Raw genomic sequence first — 23,290 nt, forward strand, 5'->3', positions numbered from 1 at the left:
ACAGCGAAAGTGAAGTGCAATGGAGCGCGAAGTAGACGTGGAGAATGGGAAAGATTGCGGAGAAGAGCAGGGAGCAGGTCAACGGCGGTCTACACCCTGAGGCAACAAACGAAATGTCGTATAACGGTAAATAACTGCAACAAATGCCAACAAATAACAATGAAACAGAAATTGTTGCATCACGAGAGGCGCGTGCAACACAATGGCAAGTCGATTGCATGAGAATTGTGTGACAGCCAGGGAATTCTTGCCGCCATCGGGTTTGTCGAGTGCTTTTGTTTGTTGGCAATAATTTCATGGCATTCTTTAAGATATGAAATCAAGAATATATAAAAACGGCAAATAAAAAAAATTAAAAAAAGTTGTTTGCGTATTCAAATAGACGTCTGATGATGTATGGTGCATAGACTGTTGCCCCATGATAGTAGGAGTGCGCAGAAAGAGTTGGAGTGTGTGTGAGATAGAGAGGGAAAGTAGTAGCCACAGTTCTGTTCTTTGTTTATTATGGTCTAGCAATCATTCCGCTTGTTCTACCGTTTAACGCAGCTTTACCACTGAAGTAGTAGATCTACTACTTATCTTGTTTGGTTGATTTTCCGTCATCCCTTGTCAAATTTGGTTTTGAGACAAACCGGTTTCGGCGTTGTGCCATCGTCAGTGTCGATTTTCGTTCTGATCTGTTGTTGTCGTTTGTCCTGTATTTATAGTTCGTAGGTATATGAGCAGGTATTGTCAAATTGATGCTTGTGTATATTTAGTTATGTGTATGTGCTGTGTGTTCATTCAGAACCGAGGGTGGTTTACTAATCGATTTGTGTGGCTGACTGGGGTAGGTAGAAATCTGTGATTTTAGTCGTTTGACCTTCTTTGTCGGTTTTTTGTTGTGGTGTGTTAATTGTTTTGTGTTTATTTGTTGTTGTGTGTTTTCTGTTCGTTTATTATTCTACCGTCGAATGTTTTCTGTTTGTAGATTTCCATGTTTTCGGATTCGTTGAGACGTCGGCCCTTTTCCTGTATGTGAAGAACCCTAACTGTTTTATTGATGTTTGCTGGGGAACATTCATTCTCGACCATGTGATTCGCGAAGTTAGACTCGGGTATAATGTTTGGATTCCGTGTTTTTTTGTTGTAATCTCTAATATGTTCTCTGAACTTCGTTCTTATTTGCCGTCCTGTTTGTCCTATGTAACTATGCTGGCATTCGCAGGTAAGCTTGTATACGCCGTGGCTGCTAAACGGATCCTCTGAGTTAGTGTTAGTTCTTAGTTTTCGCCTTAGATTGTTCGATGTTTTGAATGCTGTGTTAATATTGTATTTTTTAAAGAAGTTTGCCAATTTATATGTTGCTTTTCCAGTATATGTCATAGTGGTCCAGCTATTATTTTCCTTTTCATTATTTCTTTTTGGTTCTCCATTTGTCCTTCTGAGCTTATCTACTAGTGCTTTTTTTATATCCGTTGTTTGCAGCGATATTATATATGACCTCAAGTTCTCTCTTATATGCCTCTTGTGTAAGCGGTGTTCTTTCAAGTCTATATACCAAGTGCCTTAATGCTGCATTTTTATGCTGTTGAGGGTGATTTGAGGTATTGTGTATTATTGTATCGGTGGCCGTTGACTTTCTATATATGTCATAGTTAAATCTTTTGGCTTCTTTATCAATATTTATCGTGATGTCTAGATAGTTCATTCCTCCGTCTTTTTCGGTTTCCATTGTAAATTTTATATTTCCGTGCTGCTTGTTGAGGTACTCCAGTACAAGCTCTTCGTTATTAGTAGTTAAAACGCATATTATGTCATCCACGTATCTAGCATAAAATGACACGCCTAATTTGGACTTCAGCTCCTGTATGTACTTTTCTTCCAGATTTTGCATGAACACTTCCATAAGAATTGCTGATGTGGGGCTTCCCATTCCAAGACCGTTTGTTTGTCTATATATTTTATTGTTAAATTGTAAATAGTTTTGACGTAAAGTGGTTCTTAGCGTATTTGTGATTTGCATACTTTTCACTTTGTTTTTTTGTGTTATGAACTATTGTTGTGCTAACTATGTCCAAAGTCTCCGATAGTGGTATAGATGGGTATAAATCTTTTATGTCAAAAGATACCAATTTGCTGTTTCTTGTTAGCTCTACGGTCTCGAGTCTCTCTATTAGTTCTGTTGTGTTAGCTATTGCATATTCGTTTCTTAGCTCCAGAGTATCTATCAATATCGTTTTTAAATATTTGGACAGTTTGTAACATGGTGCCGATTTAAAATTAATGATGGGCCTCATTGGCGTGTCCAGCTTGTGTATTTTTGGTAGCGCAACCAGTGGAGGAGCCGAAGGGTTCATTTGGACCAATCTATGTGCCATGTTAGAATCTACTATATTGGTTGCATTCTTTATAGCAACTTTGATTTGTTTTTGGTATTCATCTGTGGGATCCTCTCTCATTCTACGACATTTCATTTCCTCTATGAGATCCTCGGTTTTGGATATATATTGCTCTTTTTCGATTAGCACAGTGGTGTTTCCTTTGTCCGCTTTCGTTGTGACAATATTGTTTTTCCTTAGTTTATGCCGTAGATTCTTTATTGTTTTCTCTTCTGTATTCGATTTTTGTCCTTCCTGTGCTTTCACCTCCTTTTTTATGATTTCCCTGCACATGTGTCTTGCGTGCTCCTGTTCTTCCTGTGGTATCAATGATATTGCGATCTCCGCATCTACAATCGCTTGCTCCGTTTTTCTTACTGTATTCTGGTCCATGATATTGTGCTTCAGGCCCTTTGCGAGAAGTTGTGCCTCTTCCTTGGTAATGGCCACTGTTGTGAGGTTAACGAACTTGTCATGAAGTTGGTGAGTGTTTTGGTTTTGCTTACCCTCTCGTCGTCCTGCCAGCTTGTCCAATTTTCGGTTCAGCTACCTGTGTTTTTGTTGTAGTTCCTGATCGACCTCTGTCTTAATGCGGTCGAAACATTCCATTAATGCAGTCGTAGGTAGTTGTTCTGCCAATCTTAAATGGATAGATAATAACTCGGCATTTATCTCATCCTTCTTCGAGTACAAGCTTTCCAACTCATATTTTAAAAAATTCTTTTTCGCTTTTCTAACTGTGCTGACATCGACAAAAAAGTGAAAAATCAACTCCTGCTCCTCCTCGTCCACTGAGTTCCGACAAAGAAGCACCCATTGGCGCCATTGTCGAAGCATCGGTGCGCTAGCACAGTGACGTCCCTGCAGAAAAACTGGGAGACATTCACGCTAATCGGATGCACGTAAAGACAGTTGGCAGCCATACTTGTACTTACAGCGCTGAGGTATGAGCAAAAGAAACTTAAATTCACTAATCAAAGGCAGCGACTTTCTCAGAATCACTTATCTGGTTCAAAAAGGTCTCTAAGGGGGTGTAGTTGCTATGCCACACCGCAAAAAATGTGTCAGTTGAAAGCACTGCGAGGGGACAGAATTAGAGCTAGTGCCGTATAGTAATGCGATAGTTTCTATCCAAAAATGGCTTTGAGACCGCGGAATCCTCACAGTTGCCTCATAGCAAGCGCGTTTCCCTAACAGTGTACTCTTCGATTCTAATCACAAAAAACCCCAATAGTGTTCACATAAAGTTCTCCGTCTCCTTCATTCCATTGCGGAGCCGTTCCCGATAATTTATCAACAATTTTCTTTCCTTCGATGTTTCTCTGACCAGCTGCCCAAGAAAAGGAGACGTTAAGATGCACTATTTAGCGCCGGCTAGGCTCGACGCTTCCGTATAATTTCCGATATGATCAAACTAGACTCTAATGACGCCTTTGTATGAAATAGACCTCGATTTGATCGAAGTCGGGAGTCAGAAAGGCGGTATGATTGACTTATCTGCAGATGCATCAAGTGAACCTCAACACCAGACTGCTTGCTACGTCGGCTACCGGAGAACAAGCGCGGTACGTGGACTTAAAGTCATTCCTGGCATTTACACACACCCAAAAGTGTATCGCCTTCAGTACCTATAAAGTTTTTAGGCTGGATATGACACATGGGCATACATATTTGATCCAAATACTTTTTTCTGCAGTCCTGATGTCCCGTTCGTTGTCTCCAGGTTCTGTGGTTACTAAACCAGCATCTATAGGGATCGCAATCCTCCTCGAGCTCCCTCTTCTTGACTACTTCGTCAATATCAACGACAGCTCATTTAGTTTCGATGTTCGTGCAGTAAGGAATTGTCACACGCTCTTAAAACAGAGTACCAAAGAGTGCATGTACAGGCATTGAAATTAAATAAAATAAATTATTGATTATGCTTTCGTGCTCGCTACGCTCTGCTGTTAACTGTCGTATAATGTGCGTATTTTCCTTAAAAGAGAAAAGATGGAGGTACCAATATCTTGTGAAGTTTGTTATGGTGCTTTCAGTTGCATCACAAGTATATATGGGGTATTCCATCCCATTTCGACCAATTTTGAACCCGACCCCTTTAGAATTGGCTGAAAGTTTTTCTTCTTTTTCTAGCTTACGGAAGACGTTTTTCAGAAGTTTTTCAAATTTTTTCATCCAACTCAAAAAAAGTTATGAATTTTTAAAAAAACACCGTTTTTGTTTTAAAAATGTTTTAATTTTTTCAAAAATTGACCGTTTGGGATCTTTTTTTTTTTTTAATTTGTTTTTAAATGTACTTTTCGGAAAAAATTCAAACAATTTTTTAGTTTTTTTTGTAATTTTTCAGTTTTTCGAGATTTTTCGAATTTAACCCTTTTTTTCTCATAAAAAACTTCAACCAATTCTTCCCGGAGTGGGCGGAGAATTTTTTTTTTTTTTTATTTAATTGAAAAAAAAAGCTTTAACATTTTTTTTTGTATTTTTTCCGAAAAGTACATTTAAAAACATACTAAAAACAAAAAAAAAAATGATCCCAAATGGTAAATTCTTGAAAAAGTTATATCATTTTGAAAAAAACACCGTTTTTTTCAAAATATTTAAAACTTATTTTGAGTTGGAAAACGGTGTTTTTTTCAAAATGCTATAACTTTTTCAAAAATTGACCGTTTGGTTTTTAATATGTTTTTAAATGTACTTTTCGGAAAAAATACAAAAAAAATTTTTAAGTTTTTTTTTTCAATTAAATAAAAAAAAAAAAATTCTCGGCCCACTCCGGGATTAGTGGGGATGATTGCAGAATTGATTGAAGTTTTTTATGAGAAAAAACAAAAGTGCAAAATTCGAAAAATCTCGAAAAACTGAAAAATTACAAAAAAAAACTTTAAAAATTTTTTTGAATTTTTTCCGAAAAGTACATTTAAAAACAAAATTAAAAAAAAAGATCCCAAACGGTAAATTTTTGAAAAAGTTATATCATTTTGAAAACAAAAACGGTGTTTTTTTTTTAAATTCATAACTTTTTTTGAGTTGGATGAAAAAATTTGAAAAACTTCTGAAAAACGTCTTTCGTAACCTAGAAATAGAAGAAACACTTTCAGCCAATTCTAAAGGGGTCGGGTTCAAAATTGGTCGAAATGGGATGGAATACCCCATATACTTCTAGCCGTTACATATCAGCAGCATCACAAACAGTCATACATATAATTACCACTACTAACACACCCACTGAATGAAAGATACAGTCGTAACGTAAACACTAGCAAGTATTTCATGCGCGACATAATCGCATACAGCGAGTGCGTAGATTTCTCAAAATTCAAACAATTTTTTAGTTTTTTTTGTAATTTTTCAGTTTTTCGAGATTTTTCGAATTTAACCCTTTTTTTCTCATAAAAAACTTCAACCAATTCTTCCCGGAGTGGGCGGAGAATTTTTTTTTTTTTTTATTTAATTGAAAAAAAAAGCTTTAACATTTTTTTTGTATTTTTTCCGAAAAGTACATTTAAAAACATACTAAAAACAAAAAAAAAAATGATCCCAAATGGTAAATTCTTGAAAAAGTTATATCATTTTGAAAAAAACACCGTTTTTTTCAAAATATTTAAAACTTATTTTGAGTTGGAAAACGGTGTTTTTTTCAAAATGCTATAACTTTTTCAAAAATTGACCGTTTGGTTTTTAATATGTTTTTAAATGTACTTTTCGGAAAAAATACAAAAAAAATTTTTAAGTTTTTTTTTTCAATTAAATAAAAAAAAAAAAATTCTCGGCCCACTCCGGGATTAGTGGGGATGATTGCAGAATTGATTGAAGTTTTTTATGAGAAAAAACAAAAGTGCAAAATTCGAAAAATCTCGAAAAACTGAAAAATTACAAAAAAAAACTTTAAAAATTTTTTTGAATTTTTTCCGAAAAGTACATTTAAAAACAAAATTAAAAAAAAAGATCCCAAACGGTAAATTTTTGAAAAAGTTATATCATTTTGAAAACAAAAACGGTGTTTTTTTTTTAAATTCATAACTTTTTTTGAGTTGGATGAAAAAATTTGAAAAACTTCTGAAAAACGTCTTTCGTAACCTAGAAATAGAAGAAACACTTTCAGCCAATTCTAAAGGGGTCGGGTTCAAAATTGGTCGAAATGGGATGGAATACCCCATATACTTCTAGCCGTTACATATCAGCAGCATCACAAACAGTCATACATATAATTACCACTACTAACACACCCACTGAATGAAAGATACAGTCGTAACGTAAACACTAGCAAGTATTTCATGCGCGACATAATCGCATACAGCGAGTGCGTAGATTTCTCAAAGAGTTTATCATGATATATACTTAAGTAGGCAAAGGTATCGAAAGCACGGTTTCGTAATAAAGTGCAAACAGATAACTTCCCTTACATTGTACAAGTTAACCACTCTAGTTGGCTACTTCGGTTGCCAACTAAATTTGGTGCGTCCGGAGACTAGGAGCGAATGCAACCCATTCTTGGTACCTCCAAGATACTGGTATGTCTACGGAGCATGCTTACTCTAATATATGACTTAGTATGTATATTAAGGTTCGGTTTTTCAGTACGATGTTATACTCTAGTTAAAGTTGACTAGAGTTTAACTTTGCCACTTTATTCGATAACACAAAATTTGCTGCTCATCTCAGCTTAAGCGACCGAATTGGCAAGGTTAAACTCTAGCCAACTTTAGCTGCATTTCAAACTCGCATTAAAAAACCGGGATTAAGAATGCATAATCTAGATCTTTCCACCAATATTTCAACTTTATTTCTAAAATTTCTTTTTCTTAAATTTCTAGTGATTTCAAAACAAGCAGTCCATCAAGCTATGGCGCAGCAGACTCAGCTTCTCGCAGTAGTTTACCGTCACCCAGTCGCAATGCAGGCAATAATAATAATGCGGAGAGAAAACCTTCGTATCTGTATGTTTTACATGGACGAAACAATATTGAAAGTGAGTAAAAAATAAGATGTAAAAGTTTAGGAAAATTTAAAGTTCGCAGCTTTTAATGTACAGAATTGTACTAAAGCGCTTTTGAAAGCATTTCTCTCTCAAAGCCTCGTAGCTATAGTTCATAAAAAACGACCCTGCGACCCTGTTATTTTAACCTATTACTTTTATAATCCGCTTGATTTAATACTTTTTTTAAGACCCATCATTCAGTACAATTTTTGATATTTCGTATGACAAAAAGACAAAACTGAAAGCAACAACAAGTGCATGTCAGCTGTTAGTATTCTGTCACGGTCAGCAGGACATACGTAAAAGCTGCACAACACTGAATACATAAAAAAGCGCATGCGGGAGAGGGGTACTAACGAAAGTTAACTTAGTTGATAACACTTGATATTTTTTTTTTGTAAAATAAAAACTTGTTACTAGAGAGACTCATTTGCCGTCTGCGTTGGCAATGAAATAGTAGGTCCCATCAGTTTGTAGGTATCGAGCCTTTTACCTCCATGGTACTAGGCTGCGGAAATATTTACTGCGATACCGGAAACGAATTCCACATGCCCTTTTTATTCGCTATCGTATCTTGTCATTCTTAAACATTATTACTCCGCACGCACCGTGCTGCATACCATTCGAATAAGTCACTAAGTACCTTCGAAATGCGTAATTTCGTAAAAAACTGGCGCCCAACATGCTAAGTGAGGTTATGTACGAATAATGTAGGGATCTGCAACAAGCTAATTTTTTCTACAATACCCAGAAATAAAATTTTAAAGTTACACAGGAATGGAATGATCTCGATGATGGCGTAATTGAGCGTTTGGTTCACAGCGAACAAACGTACAATCTATTTTCATGTCATTCATATATACTTCTGAGGATATTTAAGGCGACAGTCTTTTCCAATTTGCACTTTTGTTAGTCCCCTTATGCGTATGAAATTGTATATTTGATTTTCATTATTTGAGTTGAAAACATTTGCTTTATCATCATTCAGTCAGTCAGTCATCTGAGCGTTGCCAGAATAAATTGTCTGAAATGCCAAATTTTTTAAGATACCATCTTCAATTGACGATTCTGACAGTGAACAAATACTCCCTATATTAAAAGATCTATTATTGGTTTCTACGTCCGAAACGTCTCATATTCGCACCTTCCAAAATTTACGTACGAGGAAAAGTAGGGCACACTAATGTGATTTTGGGCGGGCGAGTGCTGCTATAGAGATAATCTTCTATAAAATAAAAATTAGTCACTGAATGTGTTGCTAACCGCAAAACTCGAGAACGGTTGCACCGATTTCACTAATTCTTTTTTTTTTGGTTCTACGGAGAGAAAATGTTTACCAAGAAGTGGACGAGAGACCGATATGTTAGAACAAATTCTATTCACAGCGCGATCTGCCTGAAATTTGGCATGCAGGTAGCCCTTTTGCGTAGATTAGTATTTACGAACCTTTTTTTCCGGGAAGTGGACCAAGGACTGATCTGTTCGAATATATTTCTATTCATCGTATGATTTGCCTAAAATTTACCTAGATTAGTATTTACGACACTTTTATTTTCGGGAAATGGACCAGCGACCGACTGGGACTGGGACTGGAACTTGGACGGGGACAGGGGCTCGTACTTGGCCTTAGCTGGGACTGTAACTGAAACTGGAACTGGGAATAAGGAATGGAGAAGAATAAAAGGCACATGAGACAAAATAAAAGGGGGAAGGAGAAAGAGACTGGAAAGAGATAGAGTTAGACTAAATTAGATAGATATGGATAGATGGAGCGGAAAAGATGAGGAGGAGTGAATAAAAGGCTATGGAAAATGGGGAGAGAGGGGGAAGGAGATTAAAAAGTAAAAACATCTAAAAAAAATTGCAGATAGACCAAAGTTAGGGCAGAACAACGTCTGCCGGTTCTGCTAGTTTATAATAGATTTTTATTATAAACTTTTCTAAAGCGCCTCGAGAAAGTACATGGCCATACGGAATGCAAAGGAAGTTTTAAGAAGACTGCTATCAGGCGAAAAAAAGAAAATTTCTAGAAATCGAGAGCGTGATATAAATTTGATTACTCATAACGATTGAGGACTCACTACGGATCAGCTAAAAAAGGCTCTATTTAAAAAAAATAGTTTTCACTTATGGCAACACTGGTTAGCTCTCTATCTCCCCTCTTACTTTCTTTCTTTTCCCTCTCTGTTTCAGCTCGTCATCGTCAAAATTATTGACATGGCCGCCAATCCGTAAATCCTAGCAGTTTTTGTTGGCACGTGAAATATGTTTTCAGTTTTTTAGTTTTTCTTTATATAACAAATTGTTGTTGCTGCCTGAAACATTTTACATAACTACTATCCACATATGTATGTATCTTAGCGCAACTAATTTTAGTAGATGACTACCTACAACGAGTCGTGAGTTGGTGGATTTTTTTCCTTTTGCTTCGTAAAAAACAAAGTGTTACGACAAATCCGTTAGTAGTTTTTAATTAAAATGAAAGCTTAAAAATATATTCAAATAAATAACTGACTATTTCATATTGCCCATTTGTTTTGTTTTGGTTAAATTTGAACAAATTCCTTTCGCTCGTAAGCATAAATTCCAAACTCTAACATCAGAACTGAAATACCATAAAAGCCATTAAGAGCCTGCAATTCGCATTGAGAGTATGAGTTATGAATTTATGAATCTATATACCGGCAGATAATTGGCTTTCACGAAAGAGGAATGAGTGTGGGTCGCATTGAATTACAGCTAATACTAAGGTGTCTACTGGACTTTGTAACAGTATTCAGGATATCCTGAAGGAGGTGTTTACTTGTGTAGTTCGCTAGAGATACCTGGGGGTTCGGCTGCATCAGAACTTCCAAATATTTCTTGCTTTATTGGTGTTTGCTCTGGCTTGCTAAGCTGGCAGCATAAATACTAGTATGTCGCTCTCCTACAGCTAGTTAAATTCCAGAAACTCTCACCTGGAGTCATCTAGAGAAGAAAAAGGGCTAAATTCGCAAAAACGATTCTCAATTCAGTTTCAGATAACCACCTTCTGAATGTCGCTACGCTTTTAGATGCTCTAAGAACACTCCCAAGGTTGAACGGGGGCGAATACACTTTTTTTATTTTTCTAAATCACTATAACAAGGATTTAAAATAGTGTAAAGAAAATTACCAAGAGACTTTATAAATATGTACATATGATGAATTTCATATCAAAGGCTGAAAAAAGCGTACATTTTGAACCCGACCCCCTCAGAATTTGATGAAATTTTGCATGGGGTTACATCTTACCCACCCAAACACAACCCCATTTTTAGAAATTGCATTTTCGAAAAATTGTGGGCGTGGCAAGGTATCGAAATATCCGAAAATATTAGAAAAATGACGATAATAGGTACTTTTAAAGTGTGATTACTACGGAATGGCTTTACCGATTTCAAAGATCTTCATACCATTAGAAAGGTATTGAAATAAGCTTTCAAAAAAATACACTGTAAAAATTTTTAGTACACTGAAAAAAAATTTTTTTTAAATAAAATTTAAAACTGAAAAAACACTTCAAAGATCAAGCGATTTTGAAAAATAAAATTTTATTTTAGAAAGGTCTATTTAATATATAACATATCTGAAAACTAAAATGGGGGGAAAAATTTTTATACCGTTAGAAAGGTATTAAAATCACCTTTGAAAAAATACACTGTAAACATTTTTTATTCCAGTGGGGTGCACCCCAGCTAACATCAAAACAACGGCTCGAATACTTCACGTACAAGGAAAAGGTCGGCGGCTCAATGTACTTGAGAACATGGAGATATACAAGTTAAAAACATTTGACGGCAGGATAATAAACGAACAAACCAACACTATCTCTGACGAAATATTTGAACCCTTAAAACTAGTTTACAAAAAACAGCACAAGCCAGAAGGTACAGCAACCAAACCTCTCAGAATCCGCTTGAATTAAGTTAAAAATGTGATACGCACTCCATCCCGCTTCTACTAAAACAATTCCGTTGACTGTGTTCTTCAACTCAACAGCTTACCAATTTAAACAGATCAAGGACATTTCATTGCAAAAAGTTTCAGCGAAAAAAAAATTACAACATACATGTCGTACCAGCCTTTCCATTTCGTGATATACGAAATGGACAATCTCTTTAGCCTAATGTGCACACTCGTAAACACCATAAACTTACATATGTACGTACATACATATGTATGTAGTGATAACTTACCATCAACATTATTGGCTATTAAATGGACGCACAACATCAGCAATGGCAAAATAAAACGAGTACGAAGCTTTATAAATGGTCAGCTGGCAAGAGTACGAATATTTGCTGTATACAGATACACATACTAGACTGCTTCGAAAAAATTTTACAGAATTCTGGTTTTCTGAAGTTCTTTATTTCCTTTTAGTGTCCTTTTTAACTTTCCTAAACGAGTTTGAACCCCTTAAAGTGTGCTTCTTGTTTCACAAAACAAAAATTACTGCCTAAAAACCGTCTGCAGAGCTCAAAAAACATTATAAGAAAGAAGAGAGCTAATACAGACCTATCTTTTCTGAAAAAGGGATGTTAAATGGTTAGGATAAAAATAAAAAAATTGTTTCTTTCTGAAGTTCTTCACTATAAGCTTGCAAATTTATATACGGTCTTCTGTAGCTTCATTATTTTGTATGGAGTGCGATCCAGCCTAATTTATACACCAGAGATACACAATTTTAGTGTATACGTTTGCTAGCGTGTGTGTGAGTGTGCGTATTACACATATACTAACACATAATCTATACTTCATGCTAACATATCAAAAAGGCTGTGAAATAAATTTCAATTTTGAATGCCATCAATCTGTGATTTTAGCACTTTACAGCAATTTGTGGCCATTCATTTATACCAAATGAACGATGGTGTGGGTGGGTGAGAGAAGAATGAAACCAAAAAAGTGAAGGAGTGAACAAAACACACATATAAAGAAATGACATATATACTCTGTAAAACGCTTTCGCTAAAACTTGAACAGTTTTATGTGCGCCTAAAAGTGTGTAATGTTTAGATACGTGTGATATATGCTTCTAGAAGTAATCAGATGTTTTTTTTTGTTGATAGTATGACTGCTAGGTTGACCGTTTTAAAGGGTTCCTGATATTTTCGGAAATCTAGCTCTAGCGATATCTATTTTCAGAGTCATCTCCTAAGAGCTAATATGTGAACGTTGCTTTAATCATTGCTTTTTGTATACCCAGTTGCATTAGTACTTTTTTCGAATTCAGTAAATTTATGAAACTTGCAAAGAAGTTTTGTTGAAACTTCAAACAGAACCAATAGATGTTTTTATTATTAAAAAATAATTTCCTTAATTGACTGGTCTGTGAGAACCTCACATAGACTCAATAAGTCCATAGTGTTGAGTGGAATGAAACTAATTCCGTTTCAAACAACTAGAGCTTACGATTTCGCGAACTTGATAGGCTCGCGAGCTTTACGCGTAATTCGAGATTCGAGAATTTCACAAGAAGCCAAGGTCCCGATCGCTCGAGTCTCAAAATTTTGCATGTGCTCGAGAAGAAATCGTAAGCTCTACATTTAGTCTTTAAATGATAAATAAAAATGTTGTTTTTCAGTTTTCCCAAATATTTTTGTATAGCGATTACTTAAAATTCCGAACGTTTGTAGTTTTATGTAATGATATCAACTTTATTTCAATTAACCCTTTACTGCCAAGTATAAAATTCATCTCATCGTAGTTAAAAAGCAAAAAAAGATATGACTTATTGAAAAATCTAAAGCAATCTATCCTTGACTGAGCAATTTTTTTTTTAAATTTATCCTTGACTGTTTAGTGTAAAACCCAAGAAAGGTATATGCCTTAATTGAAAAATTTAAAGCAGTCTATTTCAATCAAACCTTTACTAAAGCAATATATTTCAATTAACTCTTGACTAAAGTAAGCAAAGTGTAAAATCCATCCTATAGTATTTGAAATTCAAAAAATATATGCCTAAATTAAAAGTCTAAAGCAATCTATTCCAATCAACCCTTGATTAAAGTAATTTATTTCAATTAACTCATTACTGCTAGGTGTAAATTCATCTCAGCGTATTTAAAAACACCAAAAAGATATGCCTAAATTGAAAAAATTTAGTAATCTTAAGTATCGTATTATATGAATACTTTTTCTTTAACCCTTTAGTGCTTCTTAAATAGTTAACGAAAAATTTCATATTTTTTTAAAGTTTATTTTTTTTTTAATTTTTACACAGATATTAGCAAAAAAAATTCGTTTTCTTGAACTTGTTTATGGTAATTTTAGCTCTTTTTTTATTGTTAAATAAAGAAAAATGACATTTCGTCCACAAAAACATTTTTTGTCCTGTATAAGGCAAAATGAAGAAAAACCTACAAAAAAAAAAAAATTAAAGGGTTTGGCAATTTTTGTGCTGAATTTTCGGTGCGAAAAACATGCCTAAGAGTAAATAAGAACTATATATTAGAGCGAGTTAATGAGAAAAATTTTGTCTGCAAGCTATGACGAAAGTCTTTAATTAACCCTAAAAGAATACTAAACAAATCTGAGCGTGTGCCTTTTTTATACTCAGTTGAGCAGAGCTCACAGAGTATATTAACTTTGATTGGATAACGGTTGGTTGTACAGGTATAAAGGAGTCGAGATAGATATAGACTTACATATATCAAAATCATCAGCATCGAAAAAAAATTCGATTAAGCCATGTCCGTCCCTCCGTCTGTCCGTTAACACGATAACTTGAGTAAATTTTGAGGTATTTTGATGAAATTTGGTATGTAGGTTTCTGGGCACTCATCTCAGATCGCTATTTAAAATGAACGATATCGGACAATAACCACGCCCAATTTTTCGATATCGAAAATTTCGAAAAATCGAAAAAGTGCGATAATTCATTACCAAATGCGGATTAAGCGATGAAACTTGGTAGGTGAGTTGAACTTATGACGCAGAATAGAAAACTGGTAAAATTTTGGACAATGGGCGTGGCACCGCCCACTTTTAAAAGAAGGTAATTTAGAAGTTTTGCAAGCTGTAATTTGGCAGTCGTTGAAGATATCATGATGAAATTTGGCAGGAACGTTACTCTTATTACTATATGTCTGCTTAATAAAAATTAGCAAAATCGGAGAACGACCACGCCCACTTTAAAAAAAAAATTTTTTTAATTCAAATTTTATAAGAAAAGTTAATATCTTTACAGTATATAAGTAAATTATGTCAACATTCAACTCCAGTAATGATATGTTGCAACAAAATACAAAAATAAAAGAAAATTTCAAAATGGGCGTGGCTCCGCCCTTTTTCATTTAATTTGTTTAGGATACTTTTAATGCCATAAGTCGAACAAAAATTTACCAATCCTTGTGAAATTTGGTAGAGGCTTAGACTCTAGGACGATAACTGTTTTCTGTGAAACGGGGCGAAATCGGTTGAAGCCACGCCCAGTTTTTATACACAGTCGACCGTCTGTCCTTCCGCTCGGCCGTTAACACGATAACTTGACCAAAAATCGATGTATCTTTACTAAACTCAGTTCACATACTTATCTGAACTCACTTTGTATTGGTGTAAAAAATGGCCGAAATCCGACTATGACCACGCCCACTTTTTCGATAGCGAAAATTACGAAAAATGAAAAAAATGCCATAATTATATACCAAATACGAAAAAAGGGATGAAACATGGTAATTGTATTGGTCTATTGACGCAAAATATAACTTTAGAAAAAAACTTGGTAAAATGGGTGTGACACCTACCATATTAAGTAGAAGAAAATGAAAAAGTTTTGCAGGGCGAAATCAAAAGCCCTTGGAATCTTGGAAGGAATACTGTACGTGGTATTACATATATAAATAAATTAGCGGTACCCGACAGATGATGTTCTGGATCACACTGGTCCACATTTTGGTCGATATCTCGAAAACGCCTTCCCATATACAACTAAGGGCCACTCCCTTTTAAAACCCTCATTAACACCTTTCATTTGATACCCATATCGTACAAAAAAATTCTAGAGTCACCCCTGGCCCACCTTTATGGCGATATCTCGAAAAGGCATCCACCTATAGGACTAAGGCCCACGCCCTTTTAAAATACTCATCAACACCTTTCATTTGATACCCATATCGTACAAACAAATTCTAGAGTCACCCCTGGTCCACCTTTATGGCGATATCTTGAAAAGGCGTCCGCCTATAGAAATAAGGCCCACTCCCTTTTAAAATACTCATTAACACCTTTCATTTGATACCCATATCGTACAAACAAATTCTAGAGTCACCCCTGGTCCACCTTTATGGCGATATCTTGAAAAGGCGTCCACCTATAGAACTAAGGCCCACGCCCTTTTAAAATACTCATTAACACCTTTCATCTGATACCCTTATCGTACAAAAAAATTCTAGAGTCACCCCTGGCCCACCTTTATGGCGATATCTCGAAAAGGCATCCGCCCATAGAACTAAGGCCCACTCCCTTTTAAAATACTCATTAACACCTTTCATTTGATACCCATATCGTACAAAAAAATTCTAGAGTCACCCCTGGTCCACCTTTATGGCGATATCTTGAAAAGGCGTCCACCTATAGAACTAAGGCCTACACCTTTTTAAAATACTCATTAACACCTTTCATTTGATACCCATATCGTACAAACAAATTCTAGAGTCACTCCTGGTCCACCTTTATGGCGATATCTCGAAAAGGCATCCGCCCATAGAACTAAGGCCCACTCCCTTTTAAAATACTCATTAACACCTTTCATTTGATACCCATATCGTACAAAAAAATTCTAGAGTCACCCCTGGTCCACCTTTATGGCGATATCTTGAAAAGGCGTCCACCTATAGAACTAAGGCCTACACCTTTTTAAAATACTCATTAACACCTTTCATTTGATACCCATATCGTACAAACAAATTCTAGAGTCACTCCTGGTCCACCTTTATGGCGATATCTCGAAAAGGCATCCGCCCATAGAACTAAGGCCCACTCCCTTTTAAAATACTCATTAACACCTTTCATTTGATACCCATATCGTACAAAAAAATTCTAGAGTCACCCCTGGTCCACCTTTATGGCGATATCTTGAAAAGGCGTCCACCTATAGAACTAAGGCCTACACCTTTTTAAAATACTCATTAACACCTTTCATTTGATACCCATATCGTACAAACAAATTCTAGAGTCACCCCTGGTCCACCTTTATGGCGATATCTTGAAAAGGCGTCCACCTATAGAACTAAGGCCTACACCTTTTTAAAATACTCATTAACACCTTTCATTTGATACCCATATCGTACAAACAAATTCTAGAGTCACTCCTGGTCCACCTTTATGGCGATATCTCGAAAAGGCATCGACCTATAGAACTAAGGCCCACTCCCTTTTAAAACCCTCATTAACACCTTTCATTTGATACCCATATCGTACAAAAAAATTCTAGAGTCACCCCTGGCCCACCTTTATGGCGATATCTCGAAAAGGCATCCACCTATAGGACTAAGGCCCACGCCCTTTTAAAATACTCATCAACACCTTTCATTTGATACCCATATCGTACAAACAAATTCTAGAGTCACCCCTGGTCCACCTTTATGGCGATATCTTGAAAAGGCGTCCGCCTATAGAAATAAGGCCCACTCCCTTTTAAAACACTTATTAACACCTTTCGTTTGATACCCATATAGTACGAACAAATTCTAGAGTCACCCCTGGTCCACCTTTATGGCGATATCTCGAAAAGGCGTCCACCTATAGAAATAAGGCCCACTCCCTTTTAAAATACTCATTAACACCTTTCATTTGATACCCATATCGTACAAACAAATTCTAGAGTCACCCCTGGTCCACCTTTATGGCGATATCTTGAAAAGGCGTCCACCTATAGAACTAAGGCCCACGCCCTTTAAAAATACTCATTAACACCTTTCATCTGATACCCTTATCGTACAAAAAAATTCTAGAGTCACCCCTGGCCCACGTTTATGGCGATATCTCGAAAAGGCATCCGCCCATAGAACTAAGGCCCACTCCCTTTTAAAATACTCATTAACACCTTTCATTTGATACCCATATCGTACAAACAAATTCTAGAGTCACCCCTGGTCCACCTTTATGGCGATATCTTGAAAAGGCGTCCACCTATAGAACTAAGGCCTACGCCCTTTTAAAATGCTCATTAACACCTTTCATTTGATACTTATATCGTACAAACAAATTCTAGAGTTACCCCTGGTCCATCTTTATGGCGATATCTCGAAAAGGCGTCCTTCTATAGAACTTAGGCCCACGCCCTTTTAAAATACTCATTAATACCTTTCATTTGATACCCATATCGTACAAAATAAATTCTAGAGTCACCCCTGGTCCACTTTTATGGCGATATCTCGAAAAGGCGTCCACCTATAGAACTTAGGCCCACTCCCTTTTAAAATTATCATTAACACATTTCATTTGATACCCATATCGTACAAACAAATTCTAGAGTCAGGCCTGGTCCACCTTTATGGCGATATCCCTAAATGGCGTCCATCTATAGAACTATGGCCCACTCCCTCTTAAAATACTCTTTAATACCTTCCATTTGATACACATGTCATACAAACACATTCCAGGGTACCCTAGGTTCTTTTTACAACATGGTGATTTTCCCTTACCTTGTCTCCACAGCTCTCAACTGAGTATGTAATGTTCGGTTACACCCGAACTTAGCCTTCCTTACTTGTTTTTAAATATTTTCCTAATTTTTGCTTATTGAGCACTTAGAAATTTAATATTTGAAATTTCATTTGAAAAGAACAATTTTTTAACCCTCGAATACCAAATACGAAATTCATATAATGAAGTTCCTACTCTTGAAAAATTAAATTTTTTCACTATTTTGTCAAATTTTTTACAGTAAATGGCTAGTTTGCAGAATACGAAAAACTTTTTTTTTTAAATTAACCCTTAGTTGACGTATTGAAAATTTTTAGAAAAAGTGCACTTTTTTATGATTTTCTTCACAGTTAGCTATACATATAATGTTAAATTCCACAAAAATTGTTAATTTTTTTCTTTTTGTTGTTCTTAGTGTTGTTGGTATTTCAGCATGTGTTCTTCTACTGTACATCGCCAACTAATCTGAATTTATGCGACAGCATAAATATGAAGTATCAGGCGTTGCGTTGCAATTTCTCATATTTAAAAATTGATGACATTTAATGTAGAGACTCCTCACACCACCATTGCTTATACTTGCTATCTACTTTCGGACAAGTATTAAGCACAAAAACGTAAAACTAACGTAAATTGCTATGCTCATGTGTCCGTATGCCTTAGAGTGTTTGCGTGTCTGTTACAGTGGCAATAACTTCTCAGACAGACCAACTGACGCTCGTTCATACATCTAACTGGCAGGTTTACAGACTCACCCCACACAAACAAGGGCTACATTTAATATCTGCGTATGACCATTCCTCCGCATATGTTCGAGTACTGCAATAGATATTGAATGAATTCGTTGCGCTTTTAGACTTGCTTTTCCTAAACTTTTTTTGACACTCATTTGGTTATAAATCGCAATGGAATGCTCATAATTTATGGTTAAATGGAATTCGGGTGGAGTTTGTCTGTGCATACGGCGAATTGCAAAATGTGGTAGTGGTGTGTGGTGATGTGGGTGTGATGTTGGCTGGATGGTGTCTGCTTGTGATCATTTGAGGCATGCTGCGCTTGATAAGGTTTTAAAGACGTCTGCAGATTTTTTTCGAATTTCTTATTAAAAACTTGATATTAAGGAAGGTTGGACATTGAATTCGTCTGTCTGCACTTGTGGCAAGTCAATGCCTCTTTGGCTATAAATATTATTGCACAAATGAGTTTTATCGCTTTTTACAATTTAATACTTTTTAATGTTAGATGCGTGTTCAACAAAATTTTGAGGAAGTGCTTCTGCTAATGGGTTAATAATATGGTGAAGCGGCTTAGGAGCTGAAACATACGGAAGACATTTCTCTAACGAAGTTGTTGTACACTTAAATTGCAATTTTTGTAGTGAAAGTTCTCGCTTATGAGGTACGACTCCAAACCTGATGTTTTATTAAAAAAAGAGTAAACGCTGTGTAGTTAAAAATGCTGTTTCAAAGTATTATAACTTGCTCAGGACAAGTGGATTGCCAACCCTTTTACAAAGAAGGTGTGTGTTTGTTGTTAGTAATTGTATTTTAAAATAAATACATCAGACTCCCTGATGAAGATGTAAAAGAGTGGAAACGCGCAAAAGAACAAAGAGAGTTCAACTAAAGCCCTAAAAAAGACCATGCTTCATCTGTACTCAACTTCCTACAGTAAAAGTACGGAGCTTCCAGTCCCTACCGTAGAGTACTCCACCGTAATACAAGAGTTAATGGCAGCTGGGTCACACATCGCTTGTCTGCTGCTGCTAGAATCCGAAAGGAGGTATGTGCTGAAATTTGAGTTTGCAATAGCATGCGGTTGTGTTTTTGAGAGTAAACTGCGAAAGTGGGAAGGGGTTATAAACAGTTTAACAACGCATGAGTTGCAATAAGGCTCGGCGCATGCAATGCGGTGGATCTTTTGCGGCTAGCGACAAGTTTCTGTGACGTCAACTAGCGGCAGCAGAGTCACAGGAAAGAGAATTGTCTGTTATACCAAAGCTTGTGATTAACTCACAAAAAATGGCAATGGATGCTTCTCCCGGTGGTTGTCCAAATGCAAATGCTAGGGAGAGTGATGTTGTTAGGGTATTGGGTCTCGCCATAGAGAGCACTGCTTCGTGCGCTACAAAGAAATTACAAAAATGGAAGCAGCGATGTACCAATTTTAAGAGTTGGTATCTAAAGGCACATCTGTCACTATTAGCCGTTTTGCAACTTCAACTTTCCACTATACTTAGGGATTTTAATCCTTAGGGGATGTCGCGTGTGTCTTACTCTGCATACGAGTTAACCAGCTCGTACCGGTGATATCCTAAAACTTAACTGGGTGAAAAAAGCTAGGATGCTTGGGAACTATCAGAAACTGTAATAACGAAAACGTAAAAGACAGCAATTTTGAGGTCACATTTGAAACAGAGAAATTCATCCGCTCTTGGTGGGGCTTATCGGTCATCTGCCAATTTCCCGAAGTCCTCCTGCACACAAGACAAAGCGACGATATTTCATTGAAATAGATAAAAAATGATTCAAGCAATTCTATGAGCCTGCCACAAGGTCTAGACCATCCATCTCTTCTTTTCGCGTTCTTTTTCCTTAGGTGCAGTAAGCTTCTGTTCTTTCAATATTTCAGGCTGTATGTCTATTTGTTTTTCCGTTGAGTGAGCACTCCCTCAGACAGTAACCATACTCATTCTGTAATCTCTTACAGTATCCTGATAGAAGTTGACCTAGATTGAGGCAAGCGTGTTCTTCCTCTTAACACGTAGTTAATATATTCATATCTAAAAGGAGGCTTGTCTCTTTAGCCGTGATCATTCTAAACCTTAGAAGCGAACATGCAGTTTGTGCTTAGGCCAGATAATTGGTTTTATGATTTTGTTGCACACCTATAATTTGATTGTCTTCTTTTTTTTAAAGGATATCAAAAAACCCACCCTTCGCCGTAAAAATGTTTTTTTTTGCGTTGATAATAATTGAAATTTATGTAATAAATCACCATGTGTCATGCGCTGATATCATTTCGGCCCCCAATATTGCTTAATTAATTGACTTCGAACACTTATTCTCTTATTCAATTAGAAACATACCTTAAGACATCGATCCAACACAATTTTATAAATTTGAATGAATAAGAAAATACTTAAATCCAATTACGTAAGCAAGTTTTCTGCTTAATTAAAGAAAATTATAAAAGCAAACATCACCAATCTTCGATAATTTCAGCTACCGACACAAAAAGGTATCAGATGTGTCATATTCCAACTTACTACAGGATTTCAAGTCATTATAATTTTTACAAATTAAATATCGTACTCTAACCTCGTCTAGACTGATGATGCATGCGAGATTTTTCTAATACAATATCAAATTTCAATTAATTCAAATAAGGTAAAAATTCATGGGAAAGGGCGAAATTACAATGGCGCCTATATTTTCTTGTCACCAGCAAAAGCTTCAGCCTCCTAACCTGCCTTAAATATAACTCAAATAATATCTCATCAATTTGTGTTTGCTTCTGCATGTGCCTGAGTTTTGTTTGTGTGAGTGACGCTCGGCCAGGAGTGGATTGAAGATATAAGTGCCCGTAGTAAAGTCAATTGAAGGTGCCAGAAATTTATATAAGCTCCATTGAGACTGGGACTGGCAGAATTTGAGCATACAAAATATAAGAACATTATTTTGTTTTTAGTTTTAAGTTACAAAAAATGGACAGGTTATGACTCCAAAGATATCGTGCGGAGGTGTCGAGTATTGCTGCAGTCCATAAGACATCTCAATATCTCCCTTCGCTGGGTTAGTAAGGTTTTATGTGAATAGCTGGCCAGCCGCACGGATGCACCATAGTACACGATTCAAAGTGGATTTGATAAGCCACCAAAGCTCGCATACCTTGGTCCAAATCGACGATGTGAGTGGACGCAGTTTCACCTTGGTGGGGTTGGTGGCCTATTTAACACCTCTTCCGTTCTGAAGGTCATCGCACCCGGTTACAATGCAACTCCACATTCGAGCTAACAAACTCTACCGCATTCGGATATCAACCACAGCCACCATGATGCTCCCGTTGGGAAGGTGGATCCGTTGTGCCTACTTAAGTTCATTTGAGAAGTAATGGTTTGTTGAAAACTACTAGAAAGTATTTTGGTTGGACGAATGCGCTTCTACCCGGCACTCACAATGGATAAAAAATGGTTTAAATACAAATTAATTCAAATAAAGTGCGAAGCATCCTCACGGTCAAAAGCTTAAAGTATGTTTCTTCCACTGAACACGGGTTGTTTCGCTTTCCGTCCCTGAAGAAAAATATGCAGAAGTTGTATTGAGTTCCTCGGTAAGTTTAGGCAGAAGCTAATTTCAAGTTCATTAAAGAATAAGACCCCCGTAAACAAATTTACCAGTCCAACGCTGGAGATGAGCCCATGCTAGCTGCCCACACAGTTTGAGTCAGAGCAGTAGTCATTAAGAATTCAGAGAAACTGAAAAGGGTATATTATATTTTGGATGAGTTGGCGGTCATTCCGCGCAGTTTGAACCATACAGTCAACAAATCAAGTCCAACTCACCGAAAGTCGCATAAATTGTGCAAGAAGTTTTGTTACAAAACTAAGGCGACACGATTAGCAAGGACTACTACAAGGCAGATCATAGATTCAGGATCCTTGAGGAGGCTGTTAACGACGACAAACCAAAGCAGACGCAGATCATTTTCCTACGATATTTCCTTCGGCATACAGCTCATCAATCTTCTAATTCAATTTCGACTAGCCCAAATATTTTAGAATCGTCTTGCATTTTGCATGGCCACATTTCGCTGTAGCACCCGTAGGATCTTGAAGCGATCAAATGCGACACTTTACCCGTTGTTGCCCTTCAGCTTTTCTACTGAGATGACAGAGGTAGCATTTTAAATTGCCAATTAGGCCCAAGATTCAATATTGATAGTATAACAAACAGAGCGGTTACAACAAAAATCAATAGCAGCAGCTGTAGCACCAGAGAAACACAGAATAAAGTGCTTTGAGGCAGGGAGGTAGAAAAAACAGAAAATGTCAAAAAAGGAGAGGCAAATTTTAAAAATTTTAATTAAATTTGAATGTGAAGCGAGCGTCCGCTAGATTGAATGAGGCAGGGATGTTTGCTTACTTGTGCGTCATATATGGGCACACAATAGTCAAAAAATGAATGCAAAAAGAGCAAGTAAAATGAAAATGTTACTGCAATTTCGTTTGCATTACTTGCAAAATTTTACTAATTGCCAAAAAATTTTACTTCAAAAAAAA

General features: G+C 36.3%; 1 protein-coding gene across 2 annotated transcripts in view; it reads left to right on the forward strand.

Moving 5' to 3' along the window:
- The window catches only part of ZnT35C (Zinc transporter 35C), a 252,281-nt gene that overhangs the window by 23,929 nt on the left and 205,062 nt on the right, over positions 1–23,290 (forward strand). For both annotated transcript variants that reach the window (XM_067764970.1, XM_067764969.1), the window contains exon 3: positions 7,175–7,329. In XM_067764970.1, the coding sequence (XP_067621071.1) occupies positions 7,175–7,329 (155 nt within the window). The remainder of the gene's footprint in view (positions 1–7,174; positions 7,330–23,290) is intronic.

Source organism: Eurosta solidaginis, chromosome 2 (assembly GCF_040869045.1).
Source record: "Eurosta solidaginis isolate ZX-2024a chromosome 2, ASM4086904v1, whole genome shotgun sequence".
In the NCBI taxonomy this organism is placed as follows: Eukaryota; Metazoa; Arthropoda; class Insecta; order Diptera; family Tephritidae; genus Eurosta; species Eurosta solidaginis.